The 26351-nt window shown below is 38.7% G+C and overlaps 1 protein-coding gene across 1 annotated transcript in view; it reads right to left on the reverse strand.

Annotated features, from left to right (window-relative positions):
• Positions 1–9347: 9347 nt before the first annotated feature.
• CPE (carboxypeptidase E) overlaps positions 9348–26351 on the reverse strand; it is a 59988-nt gene continuing 42984 nt past the window's right edge. Inside the window, exons 4-9 of the mRNA XM_050895557.1 lie at positions 26151–26268; positions 24980–25162; positions 18206–18345; positions 15677–15776; positions 13199–13317; positions 9348–12094 (exon numbers count right to left, since the gene is read on the reverse strand). Coding sequence (XP_050751514.1) covers positions 11996–12094; positions 13199–13317; positions 15677–15776; positions 18206–18345; positions 24980–25162; positions 26151–26268 — 759 coding nt within the window. The 3' untranslated portion in view covers positions 9348–11995. The remainder of the gene's footprint in view (positions 12095–13198; positions 13318–15676; positions 15777–18205; positions 18346–24979; positions 25163–26150; positions 26269–26351) is intronic.

The following is a 26351-nucleotide window of genomic DNA, read 5'->3' on the forward strand; positions in this document are numbered from 1 at the left end:
CTGGGAGGTGGAGAGTCAGTTCAGCACATCTTTACTTTAAGTCTCTCCTCCTCTCTAGGGACACCTAGGATAAGGGCCAAACAGGTACCTAAATACCTGGATTTGCTGACTCACAGAAAGTGTTGGATTAAGGGGTGATACAGAGGATGGTCACATCATCAGCCAAAATTTGTTTGTCCCATCTCTCTAACAGAGGTTGCTACCCAGCAGCAGGGGTGGTTTGAGTCACAATGCATTTCCCACTTCACAGAATTTCAAGGTGGAAATGTAATAATGTAGTCTTGGCAGTAAATAGGTAGCATAGGCGTCCAGATCCTGTTTTAAATTTTGGTCATCAAGTAATAATTAAAGGGTATTTAGGGCATTTATGTAGTTCTTAATTTTATGCTTAGATTTTCTACATACTTAGAATCCAAGTTTTTTGTACCTTTTTTTTGTTTAGCTTTTCAAAGCAAGTTTTCCAAATGTTAAAGACTTTGGGGAAATAAAAGCTGTAACAGGAAGTGTTTGCACAACTTGATTTTTATCTTTTGGTTATTTTGATCTGGAATTTTCTAAAGGGAAAACATTCTTTGGAAAAGTATGACATGGGAAATTTTTTCCCTCCCATTTTAGGCTTCTGAGTGCATTCCAGACACACACAAAAAAAGAGAGTTTATATTTAAGTATCTATTGATTCCTCAGATAAATAACCATATTGTAGCTTTCCTGTCATTTTTTGTCCCAGATTGCTGTTTTGTTCTTTTCCCATCCCCGAGGTAGAAAGACAAAATATTTGAATAGCTAAAGAAAACTACAGATTTTACTCTACACAGTCATAGCTGAGTCCTCTCTGTTTATATCTTATTCTGATTTTGCAAGCGGGAAATTATTGAGATACATTCCTTGAACTTACAACACAGATGAGAGTTGCAAGATTGTACGGGAAAGGCCTGTCATCTCCACACAGCTAGTTCCCATCATGTCTCTTCATGTCCCCTTTTTGTAACCTCATTGTAAACAAATCATTGTGGGCATATACATTACAAAGAGGTAGAAAAGATATTGTTGGTATAAGCAAAATGAATGTGAGCTATTGCCTCAAAATATTCCAGCAAGTTACTGCTTGGCTGCACACAGCACAGATTCACAGCTGGTACATATCGGTACGCCTCTGCTAGCTTTCCTACAGCAATGCCAGTGACAGCCACTGTGGACCTTCAGCCTAAGCTCAGCATCCTAAAGTTTCAAGGCATAGTCAAGTTTCAAGGTTTCCAATATAAAATCTAGAAGAAATATCTGGGAAACATCAAGGCAAAATATATGCTGAGATTGACAGAATCTCAGTAATGGTAATTGTGACTCTGACGTTAGAGGAACTATTGCTAAGGAATATTAGTCATTTAGCTGATGACAGGGAAGTGTAGAGAAGAGTAAATCAAACAGAATCCCCTTTTTAAGCTTCCCCTCCTCCCCCTCAACAATCTACTCAGGTATGAAATTCCATAGTACAATTGTGTGATGCCCTGGAGAAGAATTGATTTAAAATTAAAAATGTGGTGCGACTTTGTTATTTTCCTTCATTGTACATTCAGCGTCCCCATAAACACACAGCTTTCGAGTTCTCAGCTTCGGCTGTAGTCAAGAAAGAGTTTCACTGGGTGTGCTCCTGGATATTTGTGCTCTTAGCTGCTTGCCTACAGTTAATGAAGCTTATCCTGATATTTCCTCTCATTACTAAGCATGGTTTTGATTCTAAGATTAAGACTATCCAGGTCCTAATCCAAGACTATCAAACAATAAAGCAGCAGCTCAAACTATTTGGATGAATACGTTTTCAAGTATTGAAATTGATGCGGTAGGGATTAGGATAGGTCAAACAAAGCCATTTCATGGGCCATCCTCTCTTGGAGGAAAAATATGCCTTGCAAGGCAAAATGAGAAATAGAATATGAATATAACCATGAGATAGATAGTCCTGAAGTCTGAGTCACCTACAGTTGACCGTAATATGCTAAGAAAAGTGCTGGGCCTTGCGCCCCCCACTAGTTTAGTGAGAGAAAAGGCTGTTAATTTATTATCGTCCAACAAATACAGAGGTCTGAGATAACCCCTATTGTTGCTGTTTTATGAGAGACTAGGTGAATAAAACACTTAAAGTGAAGCATTGAAATTCAGGGAAGACTGAATAGATGTGTATATTTAAATAGATAGAGATGTATATAGATATATATGTATATGGGTATATATATGTATATATGTATACATATATAAATAAAACATTCATAATCTTTGTTTCCTTTTTGTGAATGCTTTTTTATGGTTTGCACAATATCCACCTAAGCATCCATTTGTCTAAAAGAAAGTGCAAGTTGTCATGGAGTAGTTTGCTCTAATATAAGAGACTTAATGATACGAGGAACTGAGAGTAAAAGGAAGCAGAAAAGGAACTGAACTGCAGTTTATGATGACACCTTTCTAGCCCCATCTTCAAAGAGAAGAACTCCTGAGTGAAGATCTAGCAGGACATGAAGTATAAAGACTACTCATTGCCTTCAACAATTTCTATCCAAAGGCCCAGAATAACGAGGTTGTTCATTAGAAATGATAAAGCAGTGCATGTTCTGTGACTCTATGACCTTCTATTACCAGCAGCAGCTTAGTTCCACCTTTTAGATAATAAATTTCACCTTATCGCAATCTCTTTCACATTTACTGACCTGGAAACCAGGACCTTCTGCAGTGCACAGGCCATATCAGGATTTTAGCATGCATCTTGGGGATGTTGGCTTGAAAAAAGGAGGTTGTGGAGAAAGAACAATTACAAACTGCTGAAGAGGGGGAGAAAAAAGTGTATGGCTTTGACATGTCATCCGTCCCCATGGAAGTAGATGAATTTGAGAGGAACGGAGACTTGCAATACAAATAATTTTCTTGGATATTATGGGAGCTGAAGCTGCTGACATTATAAATATTATGCAAGCAAGCCAGTCTTTAATTAGTAAATTCTAGAAATAGTGTAATTCCAAGAAAATTGAGGAACAAGTAACACTGAATGAGGAGAGAAAGCCCTTTTAAGCATTTTGCTTGATCTTAAAATCAAACACATTCCTACAACATTTCAGCAGGTTCTATTATATTTGAAAATTCAGTTCAGAATCAAAGCTAAAAAATCTCACTTGGCTTCATTCAGAGTACAGATAGTAAGGGAACCAACTCAGAAGCAAACATGGGAAATCAATACCCAGATATTTTTAATGGCATACAGATACTGCCCATGGAATCCAAGCCTGAATTCTCAGAATCCCGTAATTAATGCATCCAAAAATGCTCTTAGATTGATGAAGCAGAAGCTCAAAGGGATATGTGATTGTCTAAAGCCTCAGGAAACAATTGAACCAGATGGGAAAATCAACTGAAAGGGCATACCCTTGAAGAATAAAGGATTGGTTCAGCCAAGGAACACAAAGAGCATTTAAACAGCCTTTCAAAAGGACAACAGTCTTATTTAAAAAAATTCACGTGATGAAAAATGTACTGTACAGCTACATGAACTATTGCAAAGGTGAATTAGCCACACTAAGAAAATACTGAACATTAGTTCTGCTTCTGAATTTGCCTAGTTTTAGCTGCCAACTCTTTGATCTTGTTCAGTCTGTCTTTGCTAGACTGTGGGTTCAATTATGTGGCTACATTAATAAAAACTATGAAACTAGTAAAAATGCTTTTAAGTATAAGCATTATACCATAAAATATCAAAAATCTGAATTGACATTTTTATAAATGAAAGATTCAAATGGAAGCAGAATAGTATGTTTTACAAAATTTTACTGTTTACCTTTCAATAACCCTTTTTTAAAATTATTTTTCAATCTACAGTTTTCAAAAGCACCGAAGGCATCTAGGAAGTTTTATCATAAGTGAGTTTTTTTGGTACACAAATATTCACTGCAATTTTTTTACAATCTTTTAAATTTGTATTTATTATATTTTTATTTTGGAATTCAGTGTTTTCTATTTTTATCTTGGCTTCAATTTTCTTAAATTTAAAATGAGGTTTTTGAGCTCAATTAATTTTGAAACAGTCTGTGAACACATCTCCATGTTTAATTGCTTTGCTGAAGCAAAATTCCACTGGGTAAAAATTTCATTCTTCTGTGACACTTGTTCAAGTGTATTATATGTAGTTATTATTTTTTTCATTTGGACTTTGTTTTCCTGGCAACTATTTATCTGAGAATTCTTAACATAAACTGCCAGCAACTTATGTAAACCCACAACCAATAGTACTGAATATTTTTCATGTTAATTTGAATTTATCTTGGCATCTTGTAATACCATCCAGTGCATTGGCAAAAAAATATTGAATGACTTAACTTAGAATGTCCTCCAAATTTTGTTTCTTTTCAGTGGAAATCCCCTGCAAGCTATGTCTAACTTTTCAGACATTACAAAAATGATCAGAAGATTTTGCAGATGTTTAACATCTTGCATATTACCACATACGTTAACAAGCATCTGATGTTGAAGCCTGTCAGACGTATGTGGAAACAGAGAGCTGAAAACAGAATCTGTATTTATTTGGAAGGGCACGTATCGTGTCCTGGTATAAAAAAGTTCAGAACTTCTTTTCATTTAGTCTTTCAGCTTCCTGAAGAAGGCACAAGGAAACATTCCCTCCAGAAGTTCCTTTTGCAAAAGCCTTACTAAAACAGCTAATAAATAGGATTTTTAGGTCAAAATGCAGTAAAAGATTCAGGTCTACAGTCCTCAGCACTGTGCATGAAGGGCATCAGACATGATGCAGGGCAGCCTGCATGCTGAGCCAGCAGCCACTGTTGTGATTTTGACATAGCCACCGGCTACATTAGAGCTGTATGTTACATATTTTAAAATATTCCTGTAAGCAGTAACTGGACCCCAGGCTTCCCTGGCCTCTTTGGTAAGGTGGCTGCCTGGCCCTTCCCACTGAGGGGCACCTTCTTTGCCTTCTGGGGGCACCTAGCCCCATAACACAAGGGTCTGCCTGGGATTCACTTGTCTAACATAGGCATCTAATTTAGACGTGATTCATAAAACCAGGAGTCTGCGTTCCCTTTGTGGCAAACAGAATAGGTGCCTTCAAGGATTTCTGAGCAATTAAGTGCCTAAAATCGCCTAGAGAAGATGATGTACATTCTTGCCCTGCTCCTTCTCTCTCACACACATTTATGTATCTATACACACAGTGAATCCAAAAGACAAACTTTGCAGCATTGTCCTGGTTTCGGCTGGGACAGAGTTAACTTTCTTTTTAGTAGCTGGTACAGTGCTGTGTTTTGGATTTAGTGTGAGAATGATGTTGATAACACTCTGATGTTTTAGCTGTTGCTAAGTAGCGCTTATCTTAAGCCAAGGACTTTTCAGTTTCTCATGCTCTGCCAGCAAGCAGGTGGGCAAGGAGCTGGGAGGGAGCAGAGCCGGGGCAGCTGACCTGAACTAGCCAAAGAGGTATTCCATACCATGGAACGTCATGCCCAGTATATAAACAGGGGGGAGCTGGCCGGGAGGCGCGGATCGCGGTTCGGGAACTAACTGAGCATCGGTCAGCGGGTGGTGAGCAATTGCATTGTGCATCACTGGTTTTTTTTCTTCCCCCCCTTCTTTTGTTGCATTCCTTTTCATTACTATTATTATTATATTTCATTATTACTATTGTTAGTATTATATTTTACTTTAGTTATTAAACTGTTCTTATCTCAACCCACGAGTTTTACTTTTTTTCCTTTGCTTTCCTCCTCCTCACCCCACTGGGAGGGGGAGGGGGAAGCGGCTGCGTGGTGCTTAGTTGCTGGCTGGGGTTAAACCACAACAAGCATGTAAGTCTTTTCTTTGCAGTAAGATCTTTCTGGGCCTTAAGTTTTCATACACTAAACATCTGCAAAAACTGCCTCTCAGCAGTTTTTATTACATCTATTAAAACCTAGTAACACCACAACTGGAGTGAATGCCCCTCATTTGCCACACAGTAATAATAAATGCTGTGCAGCACAAGCCAGTTAGTTGTGTTTCAGTGTGCTCCCGCTCCCAAAGCTGCTTCTGTATTTTATCAAAAAATTCTTTAAACTAAAAGTATTCCAGCCCCCACAGGAAACACAAAGCAGATATGCTGATATATGCATATACAGGGATAAATATCACTATCATGATAAACCTTCAAATAAATTACCTAAATCTGAAGGGGAAAGAAGGCAGTATTAGGTTTACTGCTATTCCTTTTCAGATAGAGTTTCTAATATCGTGTCTCAGAAACCGTGTCTCAGACCATGTCTAACCTATGGGATCCAGGAGCACTTCCCAGCCTCCAAGTCTTAATGTATGCCTGCCACGCTCTGACATGGAGTCAGAGGCATAGGCCAGATCCTTCCTCCTGTACCATCAGGGAGGTGTGGCAGCTGTCTTCTACCTCCATCGGAAGAAACCTAAGCATGCCGGCCAAAAGCAAGCTACTGGTGGGGTCCCCATTCTGGAGACCTGAAGATTCAGGATATCAGGCCATGCCAGGGGACCTGCGTCACAGTGCAAGTGCAAACTTAGGATCATTAGACACAAGAAAGCCCTATAATCCACTCCTGATGGGTCTTGGCACAAGTGATCCTTGAGATGCTCAGGCTGGGCTAGTTTTTGACACACCCAGAGAGAGAACTGGAAGCAGCCAAGGAAAGCCACATGAGCGGATATTTAGTGAGCTGAAGGGAGGGAAGGCAGACTGTAATTTTGTACTGCTCTTGGCAGCCAAGTCCTCACTTGAATCTTGTCTATAGTTTCTGAAATGTGTTTAATTTACCTTTTGTGCGAGAGGTGCTGGAATGTGGAGAAGGGATGTTGGTTCTGCACCCTTGGACACCAGTACATGCACCATGGCAGACTGCAGAACAGATGCTCCTCCAAGTCCATGAACTGGAATCTTGCATTACTGGATGGTATTGCAACACTGTGAACCCCTCTATTGCTGCCATGCTGCAGTCAGGTGAGAAGTTCATCTAGCTCTGTATTTTGTCTCTAAATTATGGCCCTGACCACATCCTCAGTGGGTGAATGTAACAAAAATGGCACGCTGATTTACCCTCCTATCTTCCACTGAGCAGTGGTTCAGTGGCTTAGTGAGCTGTAGGTTGCCACTGGTCCAGCTAGTCTCGATTATTTCTACTTTAGGTCTTGCAATGACTCTTAACAAGTTCCACAACCAATTCTGCACTTTGTGAAAGTGGACTTCATTTCTTGTTTATTATTTTGCATCTTTCTCCTGGAAAAGATGAAGAACAATTACTGCTAATACAAAATGAGCGGCCTTGGCACCGGATAGTCCTGACTACTCAGATTCCAGGCTTGAGGGTCTGATAAAAACCTCAGTGAAACTAACGGGAATCTTTCCAGAGAAGCTTTACGTAAAGTCTAAAGGCACGGACATACTGCACTCCTAGAATCCCATAGGCACATAATCCTATTCAGCCCTTTACTAAAGAATGATTAGCAAAAAGGTCTACAAAATCTACTTATTTCACAATACTAAACTGCTTCCAGTGCATTCCCAGATGTCAAATTCCTTCTACATTCCCAATGCAGGAGCCAAACTCTTCGGCTTCTCTCTTTGACAATTTCCACTGTGCACAGAGGGAAGTGTGATTACAAAAATCTGTGGTGGCTTAACTGGATATGAAAGTAGGACAAAGATAAAATAACATGAAGTATTAACCATTAATTTAGGGAAAATCTAGCACTGTCATAAATGGTGCCTAATCACGGATGTGTTTAAGTCATTGCTGAAACATAATGCCTGGGGCATACAGAGGCAAAATAAGGAGGGCTGGAGAAAGATCAGCAGTGCAAGGCTATTTAACTCAATTAATATACTCCCATTATCACAGTTAGTAAAAGTAAACAGCAGTTGTGTCTAAATATCTCATTTTTATACTGCCTATTCCAATACTTGCTATACTGCTCAAAACCTTAGCCCCTGGAGGCATAGGATTACATCAACTTCTCAGTTGTCATTTTCTTCTCCCCCTAAAGCAGGCTTTAAAAATGGAAACTTGAAGCAAGCTCACTCAAAACCCTCACAAGCCAGGAGACAAACAAACCCACTGGGGTTTTTATGCCATGACTTTCAGAAAATCTCCTGAGTGTTTTTGTTTTCTGGGTTTAATTATAGAATTCAGAAATACTGGAACAGAGGCTGCGTCAATGACCGAACTTATGAGTCAAATTAACAAGCAGTAAATTATTCACAACAGATGTAGCTCTACATAAACAGAAACGTACAGGGGGAATAAAATACTTGCAAGGAGACGATCAGAATGAGCTCTCTGCAAGATTCAGGAAGGCAGAAAGCAAGTGCTGCAGTGATGTGTCTGGGTCCTGCGTTTCCAGTGCTAACTACAAGTAAGAAACAAGGCACTCCTCCAGTGGAGCAGGTTTACTGAGAAGCTCTAGATGGCTGCTGTAACTCTTAGAGAGGCAGTCATTAAACTGCTGCTATTCTACAGCCTCCGCAGGCCTGAGTCAAACTAAGCTCAGATATGGGAGAAAATCAGGCTCATAGGAACTGTGCCTTTTAACTTTAAATTCCAGCTCCTCTAAACCTACCTGTCATCCTCTTGGAATCCTCTTCCTTTCATGGGCTAGTTATTAAGTGTTCCTAACACACCTGTTAGATCTGTTAAAATACCTCAGAGAAAGAAACTTGGTAGCAATTCTTTCTTACATACCATCTCAGTTTTAATTTACACTTTAATGTATACTATTATCAGCTCAGGAATATCCAGGACTATATGTGAATTCACATATATCGACGTGAACACCACAATCTCAGAAAAGGGAAACATAATTCAGATGCAGTGATTTCATTTGACTTACTTCGTTATTATAATCCTGGTCACTGTAGTTATAAGGAATGCGTACTAACACAGGTTTGCAAGCACACTGCATGCTGTACTTTCTAATCCTAAGGACTGATATGGAAAAAGAATAGACTTGTAAATACTGTGGAAGGGAGAAACACACAAAAGTGTATGCCTTGTCCCCACCGACCGTACATAGATGAAGAGCATCTCATTCTTATCCATGACTTTACTTGAAAACCTGCATGGGAAAAGCGCTCAGAAAGATGTATACTCCAAAAGGAGGATGTACTGGCACAAAGTTAAGGGGCTATGGATGGCTCTCAATGGGATACCGGCACTAATCCCAGTCCCGTTTCTCTGTTCAAACAGCAGATTAATTGGCACACACACCTCACTGAGGAGGTTTATGGCATACTTTGCAGACATGCACAGCCAAAGAGGTCACATTTTGAACCTGTAAATTACTCACACATTTTACATTTTAAATAAACCTGTAGATTTATTGTACAATAGTACAGCATGTGTCTTTTTAACCAAAAGCTCAGCATCACACAACATTTTAATCTTCCATTTAAACATACACAGTCCTACTGCACAGCTCAGTTCAGCTAGGAAAGCTACATAACAAATTAATTTATTGAGAGTCCTGGCTACGCTGTTCTTAAGGATGTTTACCTACAGCAAGAACAGTGGCAGTGGTTCTGGTGTTGTAACATTTAATCACTTTAACCTGTTCTCAGCACGGTAATAGCAAGCAGTCATCTAGAGCAAAACAAAGAGATCATTTAAGGGACACCACATTTAATCGCAAATGTATGAAACAGTAGACCAGAGGATTTCACACACCTAACACAAATATGGATTAGAAATCTGTTATGAGATCACTTTCATGTAATGTCTGCACTAACTATGCCACACAATCCACCACACAGGAAGACCGGATGCATGACAGGCATCACACCATGCAGTAATATCATTTGGATTGAAATTGTTAGGTTTGGAAGGGGCAGAGCAAGGGGTTCTGTACAAATATACACTTGCCTTATTACATTAGTTTACAGATCAGAAACACTCCTGTAGCCATTTGCCTACATGCCAGCAGTCTCTTGTTATAATTCATTTTTATACTGTTTGCTTTGATTTTAACCTGGTTCAGTTGAAAACAGTATCGTTACTTCCAGACACAGAGTGTGTTTTGTGCTACCTGTCTTAGCCTTTCAAATTGTCATAAACACCCAAGTTGGTGTAACTGGGCATCCTTTACGCACACTCTTGTGCACAGCTAGCCACAAGTTGTTATCAAGACATGTTCAGATAAGATTCTTCGTTTGCCACAGGGGTTCCTCCTCGCAATGGAGATTCATCACTGCATAACAACTTACAGCAAGTAAAGTTCCCCTGAAGTTTGGAATTAAATACCTACTACCCAAATGAGCTACAGGTTACATAGCAAACTTGATCAGAGAGAGAAAGTTTATGCCTTTTTATTGCTGTTCACTTTATCAATGTGTGTCAAAACTTAAGCCTGCTACTTTAAAGGATCAAGTGCTATTTTAATTAAAGAATTTAAAATTCTCAGAAAACAGTATTTTCAGTAGATTTTTAAATACCCCAAAGAGCTAAATTTGGATCCCACACCTGAACATGTGGTTTTTCACTTACGGCAGGAGCATGATAGTGCATTGTTGGTTGGTTCTGAACGGTACTGAACTCCTACAGCATCAACTGAAATAATATGCTAATGAAAACACAGACAGTGATACTAAAGAAAGAGAGGAAGGAAATCTATATTGAACATCTGATCTTGAATTAAAATAGACCAGCAGTAGTGTGTAAGCTTTCAAACAGATGAGATGCTTAGCTGCTATCAAGTAGCACACCAGCAGTGGTTTCAGAATTATACCAAATGGCACCCACTACAGTTCATATGTATTCTCTGACTCTGCAAATTTCACTCATCTTAGACAAAGTACTAAAGCAAGTTAATTCAAGTATACTAAAAAAAACAGGGGGAAGAAGGATCTTTTTAAATCAAAGTTGCTTTTTGTATCATCTTCAAGTATTTTGGGAAAATTTCACCACACTGAAAAAATTTTCACTTATCTGTCTTGCTTCTAGTTTTAGATAAGACTAACCAGCAGAAGAAACAAAGTTGGAAACAAAACCATTCTTGGGTTGTGAGACTAAATGCATGTCCTCAGTAGACTTCCAGTTCATTGTCTAAATGGTAATGTTCTGGTAGCTTTCAGTGAACATATGAACTTTTGGCTGATTATCTAAACACCACTGACACATGTAAAGATCGTTGAAAAGGTAGTTATCTAATTAAAACAGATATCACCTGAAACAAGTTTTTTTTCTTGCTGTAAAACAAACACAAGCAGCATATTAACAAGATACACAAGCTCTTCTTCTTCGCCCATTCAGAATTTTTAATTTGGTTAATAAGTAATGAGAAATAATTAAAACCTGATCTTGAAATATCGTTAACAGTTTAAGGAATAAAGCCCTGCTATTTCCTGAATTCATTCCACACCATCTTTAATAAAAGAGGTTACGCAAATTCCTTCTGCTTACTAAAATGAAGTCAGCTTACAGTTCTTACATATTTAAATAGCCCCAACACCAAAGACATACAAAATGTTATACTGAATTTTAATCCTGGTAAAACATTATTACACCACACACTGTTATTATAAATCTTTTCAATAACATCCATTATAGAACTCGGTAAAGAGCACTGTCTACTACTATGCACTGTCAAATATTCTGGCAGTATTGGGAATTGACTACAGCATATTTCTTTTTTAAAATCAAGAGTTAACCTACATATTCTGAACTTGCAAATAATACACAACAGATTGTACTTCCATACAGGCTGCAGAGACATTCATTTTTTTTCTGATTTGTATATAGGAGTAAATGTTCTAAAACAATATGAAAGAAAATTAATAACTTATTTATCTAGCAAGGAAGCCAGTAGTTATTTGTAATCATATTAATCAAAAGATGACTGAAAAATTCAAAGTTAATTATTGTGAAGTGCACAAAATCTAGAATATAGGGACTTTCCACAGTACATTATACTAAGTCAACATATAATAGATTAAAAGCTGTAAAGCCAAAATCTTCATTTAAAAATTTAGTGTTTCTGACATCATCTTCCACCATTCCATCAACTCTTCTTTCTCCTCCTCTTTTCTTTCAGACAATGACTCCAGCTCAAAATCAACCTGAGTAAGAGAAACAATCAAAAACATCAGTAAGATTTGTAGAAAGGGAGAATTGTAGGCTTTTAAGAGTCATTTATTGAAAGAAATTGTTTAACACAGCGATGGGGCTTAGGGAACTACCTTCCATTTTAGGCTAGGTTTATTCCAAAGTATCTCAAGGCTGATTTAAATACATGCAATACTAGCATATCAGTACAATAAACTTATCTAAAAATGCATATAGGTGAGCAAAATTTCCAAAAGAAACCAGACACCTGTACAGTCTTTGACTCGTCTAAAATTTTGAAAAAATATGGGCCAATGAAATTAAAATTGAATAACAGCCAGCCACATAAATCATCTAGCATATAATAAAAAGTATCATCAGCATATTGCTGTCTAACACCTAGCAATGCAGACCCCCAGCATATCAAAACACGTATTCCATTTTATGCCATCAATAAGATCCAGGGAGCTTTTCTGACACATGGCTCATTAGTGTAGATAAGATGTGCTACTGTAGTATATCCTAGCATATGATACATACTAGACAAATAAGCATTTATTTTAATTGTTAAGAGTGGAACCCACACCTGTACAGAGGATGAATTAAAAACGCTTCTGAGCTCTTAGATGCAGCCCAGGTCTTAATCATCATACATGTTGGGTATCTACACAAAGAAGCCCTCCATCACTATCTTTCTGCACAGAGCTGAACACTGGTTTTAACCTATGCAGGTAGTCACTTGGTAATTTAGATTAAAAATATCGGGTCTCAATGAAAACCTCCACATCTCTTACTTTTTATGTTGCACTATTTAAAGATATTCTGTAATCTTCTATCTGATCGGCTATCACACATCAACCAATAAAAAAAGTTTAAGTATCTCAATATTAGCCTTCTCTGTGTCTTTTCATTTTAAATAAGACCAGCAGGAGATGAAATGAGTTTACAATGAGATTACTCTCAGTGGCTTGTCCAGCAAGTACTAGAAGAGTAGCTTTCCAGACTGTCTTCTAAATTAGCATATTCTGAAATATTCTGAAAAATCACCTCCTGCTTACACGTATACCATGAAGGAAAAAAGAAAGAGACGATAAATCAAGACACATCTGAGCACTTACCACAACCGCAGGGCTAAAGGGCACAGCCACCTTTTTAGTTATTGCTAGATAGCCTGGTGCTGAGGCTGTAAGTTTGTAATTTCCAGGCACAAGCAATCTCCAGTAATCACCATCTTTGGCTGTAGAGAAGAAGAAGAAAAAAATCCAAATAAACATGTATAAAACTAATCACACAGCTAAGTAGAAGGGACTGTGTGTCTTGTCAGAGTCTTGTATTCCTGTCAGCCCTTTCCTTTTGTCTGTGTGAAAGGATTCTTCTGTAAGGGCTGTGTAAATATAATATTACAGACTTTCTTCTTTTCAGGTAACCAGAACACAGATTTAAACTCTGAAGTTGTGCTGTAGCTTCCATGAAAGATTTTGCCTGCTGAGGCTGAAGGCTCTCCAGCACACTGAAGAAAAGGACAATATGGGACATTATTCTACTTTAGAAGCACCCCCGGCCAATGTACAGCTCCTGTTAAGTGTCTGAGTTTCAGTTTGCAATGCAATGTGCGTTTTTAATGTCCCTCACTATTCTGAAAATCCAAATGTAAATACATTTTATTCTCATAAAATTTAAATAAATAGGACCACGTTTCTCAATTTATCTTGCAGAGAAAGCTGTAAATCATCATTTCCTAGAATATTCCACATGTATCACCTCTGAAGCATCATTATCTACATGTTTCAGTGCCCAGGCAATGTCTAGGGCTTTTTTCTTCTGTTTAGCTAAACAAAGAAATGAAAGTTTGATCCACTCAGGTCAAAGAAAGGCTCCTACTGCACTGAGTGTTACTGCAGATCATCTTTTTCAGTCACAGAATAAAAACGCATGATTCTCTTCTCTAGAAATGACCCTCTACCATTTTCACAAAGACTCAGATCCTCCCTGCACCAGCAGTGGGTAATTATCTAATTTGTCACAGGCTAATACTCCGAATTTCTCTATCTCCAGAAAACATTGCAAGGCTGTTCTAAAGGTCCGTTAGCAGTGTCATTTAAAAGACTTGGCCATGCTCTTACTGCCAGTTCCTTAAATGCTTTTTCAGCACATCTGCAGCTACACAGCACACAGAGGGAAATATTACTTAAATGTCTGCAATTTGCACGGTCAAAAAATGTCAGTAGTCAGTCCAGTTGTTCCTAGACTTTTCTCTTCATAAAACAGAAAGGAAAAAAATACTGCTGCAGAGCTACGATAATGATCTATTCTAATTCCTGGCACTGGAACAAAGCTGAATTTTAACTCACAAACAAAGGAGCAGGGAAAAAAAAGCCAAAGAATATTTATCCTTCTTTTTGAATGTGCTAAAATTCAGCTACTTGTTTTCCTCACTGTTTTGACAATACATGACTTCTAGGCGTATACACACACAATGATGTGAGAGGATTCATGATTAGATGCTTTTTTGTACTGTAGAAGCATGAGCTGTAGTACTGTATGCATCACTCTCTCATACCTCAAAATACTTCTTTGCACAGCTTATTCCCTTTTTATTATCCTTGAAAATTTATTTCCAGCCTCTATACTTTTTGCCTTCTTACATACAGTGAAAGAAGGTGGCTAATGTTATCACAGACTGTTCTCCTGCTTGGCAGAAATGCTGGCCTCTTTGCAGGTGATGTGAGAACAAACACAAATCGAAGCCAACTGAAGGGTCTACCAGTCCTGTTTCATAGTATTCTGCATCTCTGTAACAGTATAGTGAGACATATCATTGAGAAAATGACCATAATGCAAGCTCATGCATAGAGCAATGACATTTTATTATTGTTTTTCTAATTAGCACGTTGTGCAAACAAAAAAAAATTGTCATTCAGAATAAAAAGGCATAGGTCTACAGGGAACACTGCAAGTTGGCACTGCGCGAGCAACCTTTGAATTCATTCCTAGAATAAAGCACAACACCACCAAAGAGGTGACACACAATTTTCTATGAACACCAACATGATACTCTCCTCTTTTAGAACCACCCTTCTAAAAAAAAAAAGTCACATAATTGTAAACAGCAGAGAGAATTTATCTTCGCAGAAGGAAGTTATGTAAACTGAAAATCTGGCAAGAATTTACATACCAAAAGGTATGATCGCATTGTAAGTAATATAACACTTTTGGACTACAATTTAGCCTTCAAACTCAAAATGGCACTGCTGACAGGACTTTAAATCCTGGCAGAGCTGTGAAACACTACTTGCACCACGAATCAGAAGACAAACTAAACACAAATAACCAAGAGCCACCAGAACCAATTCACGCCAGAGACCCATGAAGTCCCAGCAACCAGTCTCCAGCTACTTTGAGAGCAAAATACAAGAGAAAGATTAATAAAATCCTGCAGGCAACTTGCTTCTTGAGGCACAACATGCTTTCCTGGCTTCAAAATTTTGCTCCCTTAAAGCTTCAGCTAATAAGATCTGAAATGGCTCCAGGTCGCCAAGCAGAGGGAGAAGCAGTATATTCCAGCACTTCTTGTTTTGCTGTGGTAGAACACTCACCTGATGTAACGTCATGGCTTATACCCTCCACAGAAATTGTAGCATTTGCTATTGGATTGCCCTGAAGATCTTTAACAAACCCCTTCACTCCTCGATGAATCTAAAATAAATAAATAAAGTCAGCAACACATGGGAAATCACTGGAAAATTCTTAAGAAAAGATGGCATTTTCGTCAGTGAAATATCTATTAATATATCTAACGATGCACGTTATGAATCTCACAGTCTACATGCTGACAACTATCAAGGATAATTACTAAACATCATAATGGAACAGTGAAGAGGAAAAATAATTTAACTGGTAGTTATACTAATTTCTCTGTGCAATGCAAGCATTTCTCAGAAATATGCAGCAAATCATAACATATGTGAACACTGACTTGAAAGTCTTTGTCACTGGGGATTAAGCTTTGAAAGGCAGCCTAAAAAAACCCTTTTTTTAAATTTAAATTTTCATCAACTGTAAGAATTTAGGGCTGATAATGGACATAACTGCTTAAAAGTGAAACATTAACAAGGTTAAATGCAGGCACTTGGACTTTGATGGGCAATCCCTGTGTGAGATGCTTGAGCTCTCTATTGCGCACCCAAAACATCCAGGTCTTTGAGCTGGGACCACATGGAGTCACAACACTCCCCACATGGCCTGTGAGAGAAAGGTGATGGTGGGTCATGTCCTCGTTCCTTCTTGCCTCTTAGGCAACATAGTCCAGGCAACAGCACCAGCAGTACCTAATCTGTCTGTTACCAGCATATATGAAATTAAAGCACTGATTTGACGGCAGTGTGTGGAGAGACCAGTCCTGCTTCTTTTTTTTAAGCATGGTCTGAAAGCAGACTCAGCTCCTCAGAGGCAAGAGGCTGAGGATCAACTACCTTTTCACAGCATGACATAGGGAGCTCTCAGTGCTGGGGAGAACGGGATGTTTTGAACCTGTGCAGAGATGCATCTCATTGGGAGCCTGGAAATTAAGCGGGGAAGTACTGTGGAGTTCAGGCTTCTCTCTGATTCTGTGATATTTGAAAAGACTTGTGGATCACAAATTCTATTTTGAGATTTTGATGTTCCCCTTTATGAACCTATATGGTGTATTCAGCTGCTATAATTTAGTTCACTAGATTCCTCTAATTTACACTGTGGGAGAAGCCTGACACAGATAGGCTTAGAAAAGCAGAAAGTACATATTTGCACCGTCCTCAGCAATCACAGGGGAGCTGGAGCATAGAGCTGGACCTCTTATCCTGTACGAGGATAAAAACCAATGCCAGATAGACCATCTGAACTTCAAGGATAAAGCCAGCAGCTCTGCAGGAGCAAAGGAAGTTGGCAAAATAATCTCTTACACATTAGTAATTTTGAAAACGCAGTGACACCATAGTTTTCCATGAGTCAGAGAAAATTAACCCATGTGCAAAGGAGCTGAACAATTTGAGATGGATCCCATAATAAATGGGTAAAAACCTGCAGGGCGGGTACAGCTTTTTCCTCAGTCTACATACCACTTACTAACAGAACGGTATAACTCAAACATTTCACATATTCAAATATTTCAGATTTCTGGCTAACTAAAGGATTTCTGCACAAATAAGTTCTTAAAGAAATGAATGTATTAATTGACAAGCTCTGCTAAAAAGTATGTTTCTGATTTCACAATCCCAGGTGTGCAACCATTAATGGTATCAGATATTTTTGTGACCTTTAACTACAACATCCAGGTTTCAGAAATTCGATAATCCCATACTGCTTGGAACCATCATTTCAGTGCAGCCTGTTACATTGGCATGAAATGATTAAAAAAAAAAAACACAACACAAAACAACAACAGCAGCAACAAAAGCAACAACAACAAAAAGAACGCAAACACACACATAGATCTATTTCAGGAGTCTTAACTTCTAACAAGCCATTAGCACAAGATTATCTAAGCCCATGACTACGCTTTACACTTCTAACCAGATTTTGTACAATTTCTAATGGAATCGTCACAATGATAGCTCTACGTTGAATATCAGCAGCTCATGCAATCAGAGAGCAGTGGACTATCTACAAAACCAGGATCAGAGATGTCCCCCAACGTTACAGTGAACTGCCAGGCAGCTACAGTCTAACCCAGCCATCTAGGCTCCCTGTGCATCCAGAGTGATTCATCCCACGCCTGTACGCACACTTTCATATCTGTAGAGGGCAATCCATCTCTCTTAGTATACACATCAGTGCTGGGGGAATGGATTATACACTCTGGTGATGTGTATTTCTTTTCATTGAGAAAGCCGACACAAATCATTTAAATTAAATGTCTGTAACAGCTTAAGTAACGTGAGTGAATTCCATACTATAACATCTTCTTTCTTTTCCCCTCTTCTTCCACATAGTTAGAAAGGGCACACAGGATTTATCACCTTAGAGACATACAAGAATTACTGAGCACCAATTCGATTAATATGAAATTTTGAATTAGATGTTCACACAGCATAAAGTTTAGAAGTTTTATGTACAATAACTAGAGTTTTGCCATCCTCTGTTGTTACCTGCTCGATGTAATTGATAAGGGAGTTCTTGTTGTCCTCCCAGTAGCCCTTCAGAGTTTCTTCAGGTGGGAATTTTTCACAGCTAAGCTCCACTGTGATTTCAAAGCAGTTGCTGCTGAGGTAATTGAAATCCTGCATTCCTGCAAAGCGAGAAAAGAGAGTTAGTGATGCATTTTGCATTGTTCTGAAGTAAATAGAGTAAAGCAGGGCATGTGAGATGCTGGGGCTGTTAAGAAAAGAATAGTTATAAATACAGTTGGTGCAGTTCCATTTAATCAGCTTAGTTCTGAAATCAGAAGCATTAAATCAGAGAAACCAACAAGACAATTAATTCCCAAAACCATTTTCTTCCCAAGAAAGTTAGAAAGTTAACACCTGGCCTGTATGCTTCTACCTGACATTGCACCTGGCCTCTATACTCCTACCTCACACATGTTTTTGGATAACTGACATATAAATTACTTTTTTTTTTTCTCTTCAGGAACAGAAAATTATTTCCAATTATGGCTAAAATATTTCCAGATGAAAGTAAAAGGTGACCACTTTGTAAACCAAGAAGAATGACAATTAATTATAAAGCAGATGAAACATGACAAAATGCCTTCGAAAAAGAGGTTTATAAAGACTGGTCAAAAACGGGGAGGGGGGAGTGTTCTGAAAATATAGGGTTTCAACTTAGTAACATTTTACAAGAAAAGCATCTGTTAGCTAAGGAATATTCTTTGTTAGGCTTCTTGGCATAGATTCCAAATATTTATGATTTTCCACCAAAAAAAAAAAATACAAAAGCAAACTTCCTATAAGCTTCATTTACACAGAATTTTTTCCATGGATTGGGGTATTTCCCACCCACTCAATGCCTCTGCAAAATCAATAATCAATACGTTAAGAGAAACATCATTATTAATGCAACTTTAATCATAGGAATTTAAAAATATATACAGTAACATCATCACTTGGAATGGGAAAGATGTAGTTTTTTACACTTCTGAGCCCTTTCTCTTACTACGTGGAAGTATTGGCTATTTTCTCAAATCAGTCAACTGATAACCAAAGTGGTTCCAGTTTTGTAACTGAATCAACCAGCTGGAGGGGGATTATGGCTGTCCCCAGGAGGGTTATAAATATATTCTTTGTAGAAGGTGATGTAGAATTAGTGCTTGCCTTCCCAGTCTATCTAGCTAGCAGAGTCAGTGGATTCTCAAACGAAGGACTGAAAAGAAAAAGTCTACCAAGCATTTTGATCATCCCCATGGAGGTCACTGAGGGATTTAAAAGTGCTTCAAACACACCTAATTCATTCAGCTCTATGTTCCCCCATGCAAGCTTTATATGAGACCTAATGCAGTCTCTTGACCGAAGCACCAGTGTTGTTCACCGGTCCAGAAATGTCCAGAGAGCTGATGTCATATCCAAAAGGGAACACCGAGGGCAGCAAAGAGATTGAGTCAGGTGGGATTTTGCCAACACATTAGGGTGAACCTATTTTCTGCCAACCAGGCAATGAGAGTCCTAACTACTGATAGGAACAGGGACTTTTCAGATTCCTAAAAGAACATTTTTATTTCTAAGCCTTTTTTAGATGGCTGAAAAATGAGGACACAGAAGGCAAAGGTGCTCCTTGGAGGGACGGCTCTGATGTCCCACCAGGCAGAATTCAAGATGGACCATTCAGCAGTACACAGTGAGAGAGCAGTGGAGTCATGAGTAAAATCCTGACAGCAGTGCTGACTGCCAGGCATCTGTTCCAGACGCTAGATAATGTTGTTTTTCTTGATTTTTGCCTTTCTTCTACAGGAAAGAAAGGATCCATGAAGAGAAGAACTGGGAGCCAAAGGGCATGATGTAATTTCACTGTGGTGCCAACAACTCTTGACCATTACTGCTCCAATTCTCTGGAAATTTCTCCCTCCCCCCCACCTCCCAAAGCAACTTGATACTCAGGGGTGCTCTAGTTTCTCAAGGACAGAATAAAGAAGCAATATATTTTCCAGTTTTGTGCACAATGTCCATATCCTATAGTCTGTTTCCCAACCGCTGGCCTAGGCCACAGTTTATATGTGTTGCTCCTGAAAAAATTCAGCTTGCATCACTGAGCTGCAGGTGATGATCTGAATCTCTGGGAAGGAGAATGGGGTGAAGATAGCCTACATATAAACTGTGGCCTACTACATCTGTAATCTGGAGAGCATCAGGCTGGCTACATACAATTTGCACTCTTTACCTGCCTGTTCAATATGGCTATTAGGTGCAATATCCAAGAAATCAATACATTTCAAAAGATCTGTTCAACATTGCGGCAACTTTGCTGTCACTGGTCAAGCTCTCTGCCCTATTCCTTCTTGTTATGCACATGGCATACATCACACGCATGCACACCACCCCACTCCCAAAGTCTCTCGTTTTAACAAAGGATAGCACAAAACTAACTTTCCTATATTTTAACAGGGACCACTCTCTGAAGATCAGAAAGGCTTAGCAGACCTCAGATATAACTGAGATTCATGCTCTTCACTGATGACCACAAGTAAGACTTCTCTTTGAAACTGAGCAACATGAACACTCCTCTGTCGCACCGCTCTACTGTTCTGAAGGACTACAGTGTCTCTATGTTAGTACTCACATAAATAAGCTTAGAATATGGGACAAAATTAATTTCTTCAGCTGTCAAAAAAAGGAACTCCAACCTTCACAAAGAAAGTGGAGTGCAGGGTGTACCCCTGGCATCCAGGCATCAGAATTACTTAGACTTTGAATTACAAGCTACAGCACTAAGCTAGTTCAGTTTCTACACATATAGACAGTAACTTTTAGCAGGACAGGATGAACTTGAGCCTTGTGTGTAATAGGGAGAACACGTGCCTCCTACACGTGTCATATAAAATCCTAAAAAAATTTACCTAACGTTGCTTCCAAAACTGGTAACATGAAGGGTAATTCAAGTTAGGAATTAATTAATTGATTGCCAAGAGTGATTTGAGAGTTATCTGAAAATAAAAAGACACTTAAACAATAGTCTAATAGTACAGCAATGTAAGCTGCTTTGAAATGCTATTTTTGTAACAACGCGAATCTGATTAGACTCAGGTGACTGTAATGACAGAACAAGCAGAACAGGCATGTGGCTAGCTAGTAATTCATTGCTATCTGCTCTTCTCATTTATATTTCCAAATAGATGTTCCACACAAAAAGAACATTAAAAAAACATTATTGATGTTGAAAAGTTATGCACTCAACAGCTAAGGAAATGCCAAAATTAAAGCTGTCTGTGCAAATTTAATTTGGCGTTCTTGTGCATAAGTGAAATCATTAATTACATACGGATAGGGAAAAGACTAGTATTAAAAATAGCATGGATTTTATGTACAGGCTTGTTTTTCCCCAGGGTCTGGTGGCAAAAAGGGCCTTTCCTGAACACAGAAGAATGACCTCTCTGCCTTTGTTTACTGCTCTCTGAAAAACCTACACGGATCAACTAATTACAGATGACAACTAATACAAAGCAAGTATAACAGGCATCATGGTCTCAGATTTAGCACAAAGATGCTGTTGGGGGAGCTATTTTCTCTGTGCCCCTGCTCCACAGAAAAAAGTAACTACTAAGGCAGGTAATGGTGAGAAAAACCTCACAGCAAAGTGTATTAAGAGACAGAAGCAAGTGTCAAATATTCCTGTACATCATCTGCTCTCTCCAGCTCAAAACCTGAATGGAGGATTGCCACCTTCCCTGAGGCTGATGAGGAAATCCTGAGGTTTGAGAAGAGGGAAGGACAGAACATGAATGGAGGGTTCATCCTTACTTCCAGTTTGAGACAAGGGCTGCTACCAGACTTTTCTGCCACCAGACATTCAGCCTTCCTACTGAAATAACCCAGGTGTTCAGAAAAACACATGCAAAAGCAACCTATACTCACACAAGAGAGCCACCCATATATTATCCTTGCATACTGAGGAACCAATGAAGACTGCTGCTGGCCCACCATGTAGTGCTGTCTTTTACAGAAGGTAGAAGTTCCTGTGGGTGAATGATACAGGCAAAGAAATTGATGCAGCACACCTGGGGACACCATAATAAGCTCTATAGGGCAACAGCAACTTTAGCAATTTATTAGAAAGAAAAATCAGCCCTTCCTAGGTCAGAGCTCTTGGTCTGATGAGGTACTGTCCAAGGCAGCATCTAGGAGAGCACAGCCTCTCTCGCTTTGTGCAGCTGTCCTCTACTCTCTCCTTTTTCCTTCCCTCGCCACTGTTCTGCTAAAGCCATGCACTCCTTTCTACACCAAACACAGCTCCAGTACCTGCTCTCACCTATTTTGTATCTCTATTCCCAGTCATGTTGCTCCAGTTCTCCTCCTTTCTCTATAAACTTGTGGCAAGTCCTCTTTTATTTTGCCTCCGTTCAACCCAGGGAGATCAGGCAGGGATGCGAGCCTAACCTGTAGATGCCCACAGGACACTGAGCTACTCTCACGCCCCCTCGCAGGACCCAGAACAGCCCACAGCAACCCAGAGGTGCAAAGGCAGAGAAACACCACCTTAGCTCCAAACTGGAGCAGGTGCCATGCAGACAAGGTCTTCAGAGAGTTTCTCTTGATAAATTCTGAACTCTGATAAGGATATACAATGAAATACTTTTCCTAAAGCAATACAAATGGCTTTTCAATAGCTTATACCACTGCTAACCGAGTGCATTATCATATGGATAGCAAAAGGTCACTGATACAACAGATAACTTACATACCACGTTTCAGTTTCCAGACAGAGCTTTTCGGACTAAAGCTTCCAAGAAAATTTTCACTTGAACTAAGCAATGTTTAGTTATTTTCCTTAGCACTAGACATAGAAAAAACAGAACTGTTTTCGCCAAATTATTTTTGTTCTTTTAAGTCAGCCTGTGGCAAACATTACCACGGAGGTTTCATTCAAAAGTCACAGCTTGCCAGCTGATTCCTACACTTGGGAGAAAAAAAAAACAAAAACAGATTCATGCTGTATGGTCCAAAGTATATTGTTGCCTCTCCATTTTTTATTAGCTTTTTATTATTTTATAAATATAATTTTTATAACCGTATTAGGATCATAGATCCTGGTTAGAACTAGGATTTCTGTCTACTAACTTCTGTACAAATAGATGAGAAAAAGAAAGGGCTCACTTGGAGAATTTGCAGTCTAACTTAAAATAAGATCCAAAAGGAGGAAATAATTAAAACTTTCCAACAAGTTTTTTCCAATGGAAAAATGTGCCTTTGGCATGTGCAATTTAGTCAGAATCAAAGCATTTCATCAAAACAATGGAAAGACTTTTTTTTATAGCATTTTCCTAAGGAAAAAGAAGCTGAAGTTAAATATGTCCATGTTTTTATAGTTAATACTTAATATTTCATTAAGATAATTTTTGGACTGAATTGAAACAAAAATTAACTATTAAACCTCTCAATATTTTGTTTATATTCAGTTTTTTTCAAATTATGCAAACTCTGTTTTGTCAAGGGTCTTTTAATGTTTCCAATTCAAAGTCTGTGGAAAGCTTCACACAAAGGGAAATTTTTGCTTTTCAGTTATATTCAGAAATGTCAACATTTTACCTTAAACCCAGTCCCTGGTACCTGTGGTACCACAGCAGAGGAAACATGCTGCTCCTGTGAAGACTGGGAATAACAACTCTAAGTTTAAGCAGGTGATCGCTGCTTAAATTATTTTGAGCTTAATTATTTTCTTCTTCTAGTACCCCCTTTACTGTAACAGGAGCAGAGTTAGGCTACCACCTAAGCTGTCCTAATGCTTTGAGAGATTCCTACTCATTCCAGGTAAAAATTTAAAATTCATTCAGAGATTGTAATTGAATATTAAGTGGAAAGCAAACAATAAAACTGGTACATGTGTTCAAAGTTATCTGGTACAAATCAACAAAGCCAATGCACAGGCAAATCACTCCAACGCAAGCTGAGTTTCTAGCTCAGAAATCCCCAGCTCAGTTTTCACTCCGAAGTTTTGTCTGAGTTTAGCGGACACAGAAGACCCAAAGATTTAGATATCCCAACACCTTTTTGCTTCAGTTTACAAAGAAAATGACATATCAAAATTCTTAGTAAAAAGGAATGAAATGTTTCATTTCAGGCTACTCTTCTAGACTTCTCCTGGAAAATTAGTGTTGAAGTGGCCATAGTAGCTCTGCTGTTCCTCTTTGCACAGAAGGCTCTACCAAAGTCTAGGGGAACACTACCTGGGCAGGAATCAGGCACTAGTTAAGCCACAGAGTATGGAGACACAAGTATCTTCACGGCTGGATTTTGTTCTCATGGAAATCAAAGGCCAAACTCCCATTGTCAATAACATTGCAAAATCAGGCCTCTCCACTTCTTTCAAGGTTGGATGTTTTCATTATTGAGGTTAAAATGAACAGTCAGTAGCCTGCTCTCTCTCATCAGGGTTTGTTAGGGGATTTTTACTCTTTTTTTTAATTAAAAAAACCTCTTAAGCTCTCATGATAGCATAGCAATCACTCACCCACTGGAGAAATAGTAAATTTGCAAACCTTGAGTGGAGAAACACTGTATAAAAAGCAATAAAAGAGGAATATTTTAATAGGCATCATGATGAGCTTTATGGGATTGTGTAGATGTACTGTGGCGAGTGATCTTTCTCCAATTTAGCCTTAACCACACCAAAAGTTGTAAATAACCTGGTGGTATTCCAGTCTGTACTTAAACCAGTGAAAACTCAAGCTTAAAACAACCACCAGTGACACTGAACTCCCATACAGTGGGGCTCACCTCCCGGGACGCTGTACCATGCGCCGCCATTAGTTGTTCCATCCACAAAGCTGCTGTCATCGTCATTTTTACGACATGGTGGTCTGTTTGGATCAGACATAGCGGGATTAAAAGAAGAATAACTGCGAGCCAGGCTTTGAAAAATAGCATCATCGGGGCAGGAGCTGTATTCATGAGCACTGCCTAAGGAGGAAAAAAATCCAGGAACAAGGATTATTAAAAGAGCAGTCATACCAACTGGGCTCACAACCTAGATTATCAGCACCGCACAGCAGGACTGTGCCTGGAAATTCTCTGTACACGGGTAAGTGTCCTACAGCCTCACAAACTAATATAGCATTATCTTAATAGCATTAACATTTCCCCAATACTTCATCAATTGCCTGTACCAGGTTGCCCCATTATTAAGGTGACAATTCATATGAGTCCTAATATTTATGAAAATATTAATTTAAAAGTGTACCACAAAATCTAAGCTATTCTAGGCTTTAGATATTTTCTTAGAATAACACACAGTACATAGACAAAGGTCTCTCCCTAAAGAGTTTTACAGTCTGATATTAAAAGGATTTGCAATTAAACTGCGAGAAAGTAGACTGAAGGAAGACGATCACAAACAATACCATCATCTCATGACCATTTCAGTCACGTGCACATCTCCTAGCGGCAGAAAAAACAAACTAATATTGCTGTGTGCTAAATGATAACATCTCTGCCACAATGTGATCCTTTTTATATGGGACCAATACTGAGAAAGTGGAAACAAGGATAGTTGTTTCTATTAGCACACTACTGCTTTCAGAAATTCATTTTTTAAAGGTGCAAGTAGAGAAACCTTAGATCATACAGGCAGCCTAGACACATCTCTCTTCAGTTAACAGGGCACAAACAGCCCCAGCTAATTTAAGTGCTAAGTTGCCTTGATTAAAATATCTGAGCGACCATGATTCCCTCAGGTATTACATCATTTTTGTGATGAAACAAGTTATCTATCTTCAACACTAGAAAACATGGCCATACAGTGACTAGCTTTAAATGTGATTAATATGCTAAAAAAAGTCATTACAATGCCATGACACGATGTTTACAAAGTGGATCTTAGGTAGCAGTGAAATAAGTACAGAATGTAATTTATATCTCCTACTCTTTCACATTAACTTCTATTACATACCACTCCGAGTCTCGTCATAAGGATAGTTTGCAACAAGGTCTCCTCCATGAAGATTGGCAGAGAGCACAAAGGGAATATCCATAATCCAGTGAATGACACCTTTCGTTTCAGGAGCAAGCTACAACAAATAGCATTACCAGCAGTTACAAATTGATAATTCAATGTAGAAACTTACTCAATTATATATAGTGGGCTTAATTA

This window comes from Gymnogyps californianus, chromosome 4, assembly GCF_018139145.2.
Source record: "Gymnogyps californianus isolate 813 chromosome 4, ASM1813914v2, whole genome shotgun sequence".
Taxonomy (NCBI): domain Eukaryota; kingdom Metazoa; phylum Chordata; class Aves; order Accipitriformes; family Cathartidae; genus Gymnogyps; species Gymnogyps californianus.